This window comes from Adiantum capillus-veneris, chromosome 4 (genome assembly GCF_014529385.1).
Source record: "Adiantum capillus-veneris isolate H3 chromosome 4, ASM1452938v2, whole genome shotgun sequence".
Taxonomy (NCBI): domain Eukaryota; kingdom Viridiplantae; phylum Streptophyta; class Polypodiopsida; order Polypodiales; family Pteridaceae; genus Adiantum; species Adiantum capillus-veneris.
In genome coordinates this window covers 59317836-59330263 of record NC_140934.1, presented here as the reverse complement: position 1 = coordinate 59330263, position 12428 = coordinate 59317836, and the positions used below count along the sequence as shown (strand labels likewise).

Genomic DNA, 12428 nt, shown 5'->3' with positions numbered 1-12428 from the left:
TTCATGTACAATGTGTTTAAATACCATGGTATGCCACAATCGATTATCAGTGATCGTGATCCTCGCATGACCAGTTTGTTCTGGAGAGGATTGTTTGAGAACATGGGTACTACGCTCAAGTTCTCGTCTTCGTTTCATCCACAAACTGATGGACAGTCAGAAGAGGCTAATTCTACTGTCTTAGATCTGCTGAAATGCTATGTGTCAGATAATAAAGGCAAGTGGGAACAGTATTTACCTATGCTTGAGTATGCGTACAATAATACGGTGCATTCGTCTACTGGCAAAGCACCTTTTGAAATTGTTGAAGGCGGCAAAAAGGTTCCTCCCATTTTGCATACAAAGGACAAGATCTTTGAGGCAGATCGATATGTTGAGAACATGGATGAGATGTATAAGAAGATTAAAGTTGCCTTGGAGAAGACTCAGGCAAAACAGAAAAAGGCTGCTGATCGTCACCGTCGTGAATTGTTACTATCACCTGGTGATTGGGTTCTCTTAAGGTTCGAAAAGGCAAGGTTAAAGAAGATGAAGGGCAAGGAACGGCTGTTTCCTAAGCTCAGCATGCGTTACTATGGGCCTTTTCAAGTGCTTGACAAGATCAGCAATGTGGCTTACAGGCTGAAACTGCCTCATGCGTGGAAGATTCATAATGCGTTTCACGTGAGTCTTCTAAGACCCTTCGTGGGTGATGTGCCAGAAGATATGCCAGTTGAGGATCAACCAGAAGTTGAGGAACTTGATGAGATCCTGGTACCTGAGCAAGTTTTGGCACATAAGGACAGAAAAGTTAAAGGACAAGTTGCAAGACGTTATTTGGTGAAGTTCAAGAACTATCCGCCTATGGATGCAAAGTGGATGGAAGAGCATGAACTGTCAGAGTCACCAAATGTATTGCAGCTTTACCTTGAAGCCTTTGGGTTACAGCCTACTTATGCCCCAACCCAACGTGTGCAAAGGAGGGGTAATGATAGAGCTAGTACATCAAATGTACACATGAATTCAGTGCCATAGACGGAAATGGCAAAAGTATGAAGGCCTCATTAAGTCATTTGTATCTATGTATGTTACGACCTTTCTTGCGGATACATGCGATGATAAAAGAGTGTTAATAGCACAAGATCATCAGTGGCGTGTATTTATGGTATGCAATCGAGGACGTTTGCGATTTCAAGAGGGGGGTATGTCACGAGGACGTGGCAGTTATTAACCATGTCACAGAGATGTGGCAACTGCTAACCTTGGTTGTTGGTTTCTTTCCAATGGGGTTTATTTTATTTGTTTAAGACCCTCTTTTTGAAGTAGCAAACGGTCGGACATTGTATGGCCAATGTGAACGGTAGATTCACCCGCAGACGGGAAGTGGTCGGCATTGGAATTCGTATGGTAAGAGGATGTCTAGGCTCAGAGCAAGATCATAAAGGTCCCCCCGTCGCACTTAGCAAATTGGTGGATACTAGGAAGTGAACTCAATTAAGGCGTAAAGTCAAGGTGGGACTACCAACAAAAAGTATCCGACAGTTGGGCCACATTGCACTTTTGGATGCGGCTCCAATGAGGATAGATGGTCAGGAGACCAGTGGGAGCCCAACGGAAGCATCTCCTAAAATTTAGGGAACTGCTATTTTGGGCCGTGAAATGTGTTCGCGTCATTACCTCCGGTATGACTAGAGGAACACTTCATAACTCTGCCGCGAAGTCAACTGACGCGTTGGTTGGGATATTTTTTAAGCGGCGAACCCGAAACGGGAAAATGCTTGAAAATGCGCCAAGTGTCACTTTTTGGTGAACTTTCCTCTTGCAGAAAAATGGGCGCTGATTTTTATGCTGGGAGAGGCCTCATTTGTAACCTGTCACAGGTTAAGAGCTATGGAGTGCTTCCTTTCCCTCTCATGTACAGTGTGGTGCTAGGAGTGATACCCTGCACACTACACACTGCTCTCTCTCTCCCCTACGTGCAGTTATGTGATGCCCCACAAGAGGGCTCCTCATTTGACTGATGTACAGTTGTGGGTTCATGCTTTTGTGCTGAGGCAAGAGCCTCCTTGAGCAGGAACAGGGGTAGCTAACTGCTGCTCCAAAGCAGGCACTGGTGAGGGTCATAACCTCACCGTTCAGGTGCAAAATCAGCGCTGTGTATGCGCTGTAAATTCACTGTTTTTCAGCCATACGGACGCCAGGACCATTGGGAATCGTGCCCCACTGGCAGAGGACAGTTAGGGGACTGTTTGGGGCTGAAAACAGGGCAAAAACCAGTAAATACAGCACGCTGAATTTACTGTTTTTGGACAGGAATCAGAGGGTATACGCCAGTGCAAGCGAGTTCCAACAGGGGAATTGGTTTCGCGCAAGTTTTGGGGCTGTTATGCTACCGAAATTTGGCCAAATCAAATGGTATCTAGGTGGATACACGTGAAGGATTCCCAAGACCTTACCTTGTAATTTACCCTCCTAAAGAATAAAGAAATACCGAAAGGGGCGCCAATTTTGGGGCCTACAGGTTGTCGGCGTCTGCTCGGAGCATTCTAGCTTCCGAGCCGTGTGTGCGATTAAGTGTTAATTCCCATTACAGGTTCTCTTTGCAAAGTGCTCTGTGTGTGTGTATAAAGTAAAGAATTTCGGGTGAAAGCCAACGCCTACCGCCCTACGGGCCGGTTACAAATGCACTATATTGTTGTACGCATACTCAAGCATAGGCAAATACTGTTCCCACTTGCCCTTATTATCTGACAGCAGATCTAAGACAGTAGAATTAGCCTCTTTGACTGTCCATCAGTTTGTGGATGAAATGAAGAAGAGAATTGAGCGTAGTGCCTATGTTCTCAAACAATCCTCTCCAAAACAAACTTGTCATGCGAGAATCACGATCGCTGACAATTGATTGTGGCATACCATGGTACTTAAACACATTGTACATGAACAAGTGTGCCATCTGATTAGATTTTATCTTTTTCCTGAAAGGGATAAAATGGGCCTGCTTGCTAAACCTGCAGATAATGGTCCATATACCATCATTCCTTGTTGGGATTCTTAGAAGATCAAAGATAAAATCCATAGCAATGCTTTCCCATGGCTTATCCGGAATCGACAGTGGTTGTAACAACCCTGGTGCCTTTTGCCTGTCAAACTTGACCTTTTGGCAAATCACGCATGCTCGCACAAAGGCATCCAAATCTCTCCTCAAAGTAGGCCAATAAAAGAACGTCTCCACTGCTTTAACTGTCGCATCGATACCACGATCCCCTGCATAACTTTCTACCATGACCTTATGTCGCAATGGCCTAGTGAAACAAAGTCTGCCATGCATCATTATAAATCATCTCTGAGGAGGTAGTGCTCATGATGTTGCCCCTCTTGCAACTGTTCAAAAATCCTTGCGAAGTCTTCATATGTAGAGCATATTGTTTCTTCATGTCATCAAGCTCATGATGATAAGGAATTGACACAGCTGAAATTTGTGGCTTTCTTAATAACGCATCAGCCACAATATTTTTTTTACCTTCTACATGCATAATTTGGAAGTGAAACATAGAAAGAATATTTGCCCATCGCATATGCTTTTCAGATAGCTTTGACTATGTCAAGAAGTATTGCAAGGTCTGATGGTCTATTTGGACAACAAAATCAGCACCTAAGAGGTAATGCTTCCAGCTAGAAAGCGCATGAATCACGGCCAAGAGCTCTTTCTCATAGACTTGCATAGTCTTCTCTAGCCCTTGCAAAATTCGGCTTTCATAAGCTACTTCCCGTCCATCTCGCATTAGCACTGCTCCGATGCTACTGCCACACGCGTCCCAGTGGACCACAAATGACTTTCTGAGATCTGGCAAAACAATTACTGGATCTGAAGTCAACTTTTCCTTTAAGAGACTAAAAGCTGAAATCTCTTTTTGGGTTCCCAATGCGGGATGAAGTATGGGTGGGAGTGGCTTATAAGTCCGAGCTCGAGACACGAAGATTCTTTAGTAGACTTTCCAATAAACTTTTAGAAGCGACACCTTGCTCTGTCTGCTCTTTGGTAGGACTCGTATGCTTTCAGAAAATCACACGCCTGAAGCTCTAATGCCACCGTAACGGGGACAGGCACCACTTGCCAATGGAAAAGAACAGACTAAACAACTTTAAGCACTTCAAATAACAACTAAACTGAAAGAGATGCATGACACGAGACGAGGAGTGACGGAGTTCCACCCCAAGAGAGCACTGGCCCAAACGCTAGAGATCATTGGAGCCCCTTTTTGCATTTCTTTATTATTACTCATTTCCAAAGTACAACAGCCAAGGAGCACCTCCTTTGCAATCTGCGCATTGAAGAGTGCTAGAGAGGGCTCCCAAAGCTCATATTAAAAGGCTCAAAGCCTAAAAGCATCAAATATGAAAAACTGAACCAAAAAAACTTTTCTAAAAGTTAAGGAATTTCCTAAAAATCTGCCACAAATTCCGGGATATCCGTACAGGTGCCATGTCATCATGTTTTGAGGTTATAAACTTGTTTGATTTCGTTTCATGCTTCAGCCACTTTCAGGCACTTTAAACAAGTTTTCTTTGACTTTTGGAATTTTTAGGTCCCTCGGCCGTTGATCTGTGAGTTGGTTCTGTTTCTTCTTCTTCTTCTTCTTCTTCTTCTTCTTCTTCTTCTAGGTTCTAGGCCACTCGGCCGGGATCTATTCCATTGGTCCGAACTTGGTGGGAACACTTCTTTAAAAAATAGGCCACTCGGCAAGACTTTATAAGTTGGTAAAACATCTTTTGTTGGTTCTGCTTCTTTTGCTACTTCTTAGGATTTAGGCCCCTCGGCTGAGCAGGTTGACTCCGTTCTTTAGTAGCTTGACACATCAGCAATTTGAGACAATACGCGACTCAGAGAGTCAGATCTCAAGGATTACCCAGACATCTTGCACAGTTATGTTGACGCTCTACAATTGAAGTCAACTATTTAGAACGAAGAGGGATGTAACAATATCAGTCTTTGTAAATACTTAATTTATTTACCAAAAATAATTATCTAATTAGTTGTGTGTACATCACAACAGGACTAGTAGTTCTAGGGCCTCAAGTGTGCCTAAATGTGGGCTAGAACACCTCAGAGAGACCCTAGCAGAAAAATACCCTGAAGCCTTGGTGATTGGGAAATCGGGCCTTCTCAAGGAATAGACAATAGTCTCAAATTTTAGGCTCAACAAAATTACGCGTGTTAGTGTGAGCACAAAAATGAGATAGGGTCCTTAGAACAGAAATCCTAAGGTCTTCGTTATTTTTAATAAGGCCTTAGGATAAGCAAATCAAATTAATTTTAGTTATTTGTGCCCAGGCAAATGGCCAGACAAGTGTGAACAGGTGATGCACAAGCAATGCCAGTGCGACATTGCATCGGGAACCTTTAATATTCTCATGGGTAGAATTAGTGTTAACATTTGTGAGTTAGTTGCACTTTTTTTTTTGAAGTGACGTGAACTTTTAAAACTTAAAAGTTGAAAGGGTTTCAAAGTTTTAAAGTAAGTGTGCCAAGTGCACACTTACCCATGCAAGCTCTCTCTCACCCTCCCTCTTCTCCTAGCGCTCCCTCCTCTTGCTCCTCTCTATGTAAGTACAACACCCCTTCCTCTTGGGAGGTTGACAGTGCTCCTACCCCCCCTAAGGTGAGTGTGCTCTACGCAGTGGAGCTCTCCATTAAAGCTCATCTCAATTAGGGCAATTTTTAGCGGAGCACTCATAGAATCTCAATCATCTCTACTTATCCTACACATACACAAAGTTTGGTGCAATTCCATCTCGAAAAAGGACTCCATTTCGGCATTGGAACATGCACAAGTAAAAATTTCAAGTTATGCGCAGAAAATTACAGCAAGCATATGAGTAGTGCACTTTGTGTGTTTCTCTCTCGTGTTAATTGCAAGAATGATGAAGTACGAAGGGAACCAGTTAGCGGAAGATAGATTCTCAGGTTTGTGGAAGATAGACTCTCATTTGAGAGAGCTTCCAAAATCTCATAGAAGAAAATCCTCTTAGCAATTAGGGAGTAGTTTTCTCTCTCCCTCAGTCAGAAGCAGAGAAAGAACACGAAAGAATTGAGGACGGGTGTTTGCCCCGTTCCTGTGCTAGTAAAGATTCTCCCTTAGTAATAATGATATTCTCTTTATTGGGGGGGGACCAGCCCATCTTCTCGTCCCAATGATGTGTCAAACTTTTCTCTCACTTCTCAGTTCTCTTGAGTATATTAATTTCATTTAAAAGTTAGTTTACCCTTTCGTCTTTTGTGACACCAGATGTGGTAGTTCATTGACCAACGTAAATGGCATCTACAAGATTAGAAAACATTCATGGTAACCTAGCAGCTACTACGAAAATAGAATCATTGATGCTGTCATGTTTGCTCCATCCAGATCTATAGTTTCAAGAACAATCGCCATTGTACATGCAATTTGATGCAAAATGTCATTCCTGATGCAGCTCAAACTACAAACAAAAGTGCCATATTGGAATGCATGATAACATCATGCTTCACTAGTACTCAAAGCAATAAGCATAATCTGAGCAAACCTATATGGAATGTGCTGGTGAGTAGAAGGATCACGATACTTCTTGGCAAGCCCAAAATCAATAATGTACACCTGTTGACAAGGTACAAAAGAAACAAAATCCATGCTCAGAAGACTTGTTGGCAATCCAAAAAATGCATGCCGCATAGTTATCAAATGATGCAGAACACACCAAATTTGCTCGTCTACCAAGGCCCATGAGGAAGTTGTCAGGCTTGATATCCCTATGCAGGAAGCTTTTTGAATGTACATATTCGACCCTGTTAATCTGCATAAAATTGCCGCTTCTCATGAGTATGATTAAGCAAGGTCTCAAGACATCATACACCCTTACTCTGTTTATGTTTCTCAAATTTTTAATGAATATTTTGATTGCAGATAAAATGTGTCCATTATTTCCAACATTGCTGCAAAATAAATATGGAAAAATAAATGAGCATTTGATGTACCCTTGAGAGGCTACTATTAGGGCTCTCCTAGATACCTGAACCTGGTTTCAACAAATCACCCCCACCACAGCCACCATAGAGCGATACCCGCAAGCCTGGGCAGAAACCAAAGATGTGGGCTAGAATACAGATAAACTCTTTCTATCTAATGCTTGTGTTCAGCACTAAGCTTCATAATGGTTAAGTCTGTCCTGCATCTCTAGGTCAAAGAAATAAACTCAAGTATGTATGCTCGTAAGTGTGTGTGCGTGCGCGAGTGTGCATGTACACGTGTCTTTGTGTAACTACCATGAACCTATAACATGGAAGCAGATTGGATTATAGCTATGAAATCCCTACTCATGTCATTTGTGCCAAAGAGTAGGTGCAGGTCTATAAAGAATTAGTTCTCACAAAGTCTTTGTGCAAACAAAAGGGAAGTGTGTTGTAATGCATTCACACAGTGATGCCATAAGAATTAACCAATGCTTTAGTCAATTCCCAATCCAGCTCAAAACAGACAGCCCTATGCATGACTACTTCCAGCACGTTGCTCTTTTCTGTGACACAAATTTTCTCAGGACTTAAAAATCCTTCACTCCAAGCTAATGACAACTGTTCATGAGCCATTCTGCAAGGCGTGGCAGTCCTCGTTGCATTCGAACTATGAAAATGGAAGACATGGATTCACTTGTGCATTTTTGAAAATTTTTAAAAAAACTGCCCATGGCCTATAGCTGTAATTTCACACACTGCTCACATGCACTGTATTTTTAGAAGGTATTTATATGTACTGAGTACTTAACACTCAAATATGTGGTGCTATAGTCCCCGAACTTGATCGATGACAATTCCAGAGAATTCACTGGCTTGCCGCACTAGCAAACGCCTAAAAGCCTCTTTCTCAATATGTTAAAAAGGTCTCTATTGTGAGCCTCAATTGCTCCAACTAGGCATTAGTACTTTCCGCTTGTTTCAGCAAGAAAAATAATCAATAGAGGCCTTTATAGGTGATCTGGCCGTAAAAATTCATGAAAATGGCCAAAAATGAGGAGGCTAAGTGGTTTGGGTGTTCACTTCAAGCCGCAACGTGTTGGGTCCAATCCTCACCTTAACCTCCAGGGCAACTAAAGCGCATTACCACTAAAAAGTCTAGAAAATCATCAGCAAGATCAGTGATGCATGTTCGTATATACCAACCGAAATTTAACTCACTGCCAAGCACTTGCAAGGTCAGCCCAGCATAAAGGTACGAACCATCTGATCAGCAAGCATAAGAACCGTTTTAAGAGAAAACTTGCGACTGCAAAAGTTGAACAAGTCTTCTAGACTTGGACCTAGTAAATCAAGGACAAGTACACTGTAATCTCCTTCAACACCACACCATCTTATGTTCGGAATGCCAGCTGTAAAGACACGAGAAAATCATTCAGTAAACCAAAGGTAGAACAATATCACATCTTCATTCAAATATGTTAAAATAGAAACATTCACTACTTGTACAACAAATATCACAGTAAATGGAGAGTAACATGCAATGTAAAAAACTTACTTCCCCCTTGTAGGATCCTATAAATCTTTGCCTCATACAGCAACTGAGGATGCTTCATCTTGACACTTTCCTGAAATAACAATGCGCTTCGAGCTGTCAACAGTGTGCATGTTACACCAAAGTCTCCTCAATACATAGAATGGAAGTGAAGAAACTTGAAAGGCCAAGGCTGTCAGGTTTGTGACTATGTTGCAGTATTACATACACTCCTAGTTGCAGATACGCAAAGTGCCATGCCAAGGAGAACCCTTACGCTTGGAGGGTCACGACCCTTCGCTCAAGAGACGTGCCTCTTTGATCACTGGTCACACCCCTTCGCTCTATGGTTGCAACTCTTCGTCCAATGGTTGCAGCTCTTCGCCGAAAGGATGTGTCTTTATGTTTAAAGTCGTGTATATTCACCATGAGACGTGTCTTTTTCTCAAAAAGTCAATCTGACGATGCCCTTACTCTTATCAAGGAGCAGATGGCCACACGTTCCACAAGCTTGGCATCACTTCACATTCGCTTGGATCAGATGCGAATGCAAAACTCAACGAACCGATCATACTGCTTCTCGAAGTACATGCTACTTCGAGCCAGATCCAACAGATCAGGTAGACAATCGCGAACTTCAATTATTTTATAAAAAATTTAATGTTGCACGAAAGAAGAAGCTTGATGTTAAACTACCGGAACCGTATATCAATTATTTTATAAAAAATTTAATGTTGCACAAAAGAAGAAGCTTGATGTTAAATTGTCGGAACCGTACAATGGTCGCCGCAACAAGCACGTGCTGGACCAATGGCTATTCAAAATGGAGGTCTACTTGTCCAACACTGACTTAGTAGAAAGTAAAACAGTTGCACTTGCTAGTTCTCTGCTCAAGGACACAGCATTTCTTTGGTGGCAATGACGGGTTGCTGATGGTAAACACACACCTTCTTGTGATAAATTCCGGAGTGCTATTTGCAAGGCGTCGGAACCTGCCAGTGCGGATTTTCGTGCCCAGTCCTCTCTTTGTTGCCTAAGCCAGACACGTTCCTTGGCCACGTACATCACAGAGTTCCAAAGGCTAACTCTGGAGATAGAGACCCTTAGTCCCTCTGATAAACTTCACAGCTTTATCGACGGACTCAACCTGAACCTGAAGGACAATTTTCACAAATACAACTCTACCACCTTGGATGCTACAATTGCCTATGTGGAGCGTCTTGGCGATAATTGCCACCCTACACTGAATTTTCTCCATGGTGACGGATCTTCAAATAGCGCTCGCTTTTCACAACGCGATCGCAGAGAACGCTATAGCCAAAGTCAGCAACACCAATCTCAGTTCAAACAACAAGCAACAGCACCTTATTCAACTTCAAGGTTCTATTCTCAAGACAGACAATCTCAAAGCATATCTTCTTCAAATGTTCCTCCACTTGATCGTGGTAAAGGACGTGAATTTCTCAAGATCGGAATTCCAATACTCAGCAAGGCTCTTCGTCAAATGCTTCTTCGCCTTCAAAGAAGGAAGGATTATGTACAATTTGCGGTGGTCACCATAGATGCTATCAATGTCCAAAGAGACCAAATCCATCTAATTTGAAAAGAAATTCCAACGCGAAAACATCATCGAATGCTGAACAACCAGCTTCTGCTCAAGATAAAGGAAAATCAGTGCCAATACAATTCATGTCTCGACAGATACGACTATTCTTATGAAGCATGCTCAATGTGGTTCTTCAGTTTTGGAGCCTCTTTCAAAGCAAGTTTTAAGCCTTCTTGGAACTCTCAATGGTCGCTCCATCAGCGTTTTGATGGACAACAGATACTCTAATAATTTTGTCAACACTCAGATAGTTCAACAGCTTGGCTTGCCAACTCAGAAGACATCTCACTTATTTGATGTGGAATTAGCAAATGGATCAATTTTGACTTGTAATCAAACAGTTCGACAGTTGTATTTCGGTATTCAAAGTTATGCAAATCAACTCGATTTTGAAGTCATGCCTTAATCTTATTACGACATGATTCTTGGTCAGCATTGGTTATTCCAATATGATCCAGCTATTAGCTTTCAAGGACATACCATCAATTTGTTCAAAGATGGACGTGAATTGATTTTACATGGGCTTTATCATGCGGAACGAGTGATTCAAGCCTCACGTGTACTAGTCAAACGACATGATACAGTGGATTATGAAGCAAATACGATCTCTGATGCAGATGCAGAAATTGTTATTGATGTAGAATTTTTTCCAAGTGATACTTCGGTACCAAACAAAGATAAGGATATAGTTGCAGATTCTGAGTCTGAAGACGACTATGCTTTCTTTGATTTTTTGTTGGATAATGATATGCCAATTGCAAGTCATGAAGTGGCAATTTTTTAAGACAATTCTGAAGAATTTTGAGATTCATTATTGGAAGATGATTGCAGTCTCAATCCAAAATCCTCTCCAGTGATTCATAAAGTTGAAGTTACCCCATCTGAAGAGTGCCTTGAGAAGATTTCCTCTTCACCAAATGTTTCGCAATTATTGGAAAATCTTAAATCAAAAAAATTACATCGCATGAAGGATTTTGAAGATCAATCCCTTATTGCAGTCAACCTGAGTATGCCAGATTCCCCTTAAAGTCTTTGAATAATGTAATGACATCGGATTTAGCAGTCAAATCAAAAAGGTTTCGCAAGAAGCAAAGGTTCAAGACAAAGCTTTCAAATAACTCAAAGATTGAAGATTTTCGAAGATTCGATGCTTTTCCAAAGTTCTATCAACATCAAAAGTCATTTCTTTAACCAAGGCTCTCATTTTAAATGGGAGGGAATGTCACGATTGTGACTATGTTGCAGTATTACATACACTCCTAGTTGTAGAAACGCAAAGCGCCATGCCAAGGAGAACCCCTACGCTTAAGAGGGTCACGACCCTTCGCTCAAGAGACGTGCCTCTTCGCCAAAAGCCACACTCCTTCGACGACTGGTCAAACCTCTTTTGCTCTACGGTTGCGACTCTTCGTCCAATAGTTGCAGCTCTTCGCCGAAAGGATACGTCTTTACGTTTAAAGTCGCGTCTATTCACCATGAGACGTGTCTTTTTGTAACAAACTTGGACACCCCAAGTCAACATTCTACCGCGACACAGTAGAGATTCACTTCAAAATAGTTCACAATTCACACTTGAGTCGACACGGCCCGGTGTAGTTCCGTGCCTAGAGATATTGGCCCCAAAGACTGGCATCCCTTTCGGTATTTCTTTTTGTATTAATCTATGTTCAAAGTACAAGGGAATGGGTAGGTGCTCACTCTCAGACTCTACGTCCAGATGCTCTGAGAAGCAAGGCCCTGCCCACTTATTTATTGGTACAAGGGATGCCCAAAAGCACAACCCCAAAAGCATTCAACTTTTAAAAGCTTCCTAAAATAAAGCAACTCGCCCAAAAGCTGTCCCAAAATTCAGCCAGCGCAAAATCAGGAAATCCGTATAGCTTTGTCAGTGTAAAAAGCGAAAATCCGTACGACAGGCCACCTCAGCGCTGTCAGCGCTTTTCACACCGCAAAATCCGAAACCTGCCACGTTAGCCTATTGGCACTTGTCCAGGTCTACTGCCACTCTGTGAGTGTCCAGGAGCATGCCACATCACCCATTTGTGACATACCCCCCTCTTGAAAGCATTGTGATCGCCCTCGATTACGCCTGCAAAACAGATATAGAGGCCATATTCTTTCTTAGCAGACACTGACTCTTAGTACCGACGCACTAGGCACAACAAATCTAGCACATGTACCAATTGACAGTCACATCACAAGACATCACAGGACATCACATGACAAATCACATTCAAAAATCATTCCAAATCTCAGACCATGATTAATCGGCAACGTATTTAGCAATCGCATCTAGATCCAGTCGGGACCTCACACGTGCCTGATTA

At 42.2% G+C, this 12428-nt stretch overlaps 1 protein-coding gene across 3 annotated transcripts in view; it reads right to left on the bottom strand.

Annotated features, from left to right (window-relative positions):
* LOC147459250 (serine/threonine protein kinase HRR25-like) overlaps positions 1–12428 on the bottom strand; it is a 100686-nt gene that overhangs the window by 39506 nt on the left and 48752 nt on the right. For all 3 annotated transcript variants that reach the window (XM_086510541.1, XM_086510542.1, XM_086510540.1), the window contains 4 exons: positions 8520–8589; positions 8225–8373; positions 6712–6807; positions 6541–6611 (listed from right to left, as the gene is read on the bottom strand). In XM_086510541.1, coding sequence (XP_086366667.1) covers positions 6541–6611; positions 6712–6807; positions 8225–8373; positions 8520–8589 — 386 coding nt within the window. The remainder of the gene's footprint in view (positions 1–6540; positions 6612–6711; positions 6808–8224; positions 8374–8519; positions 8590–12428) is intronic.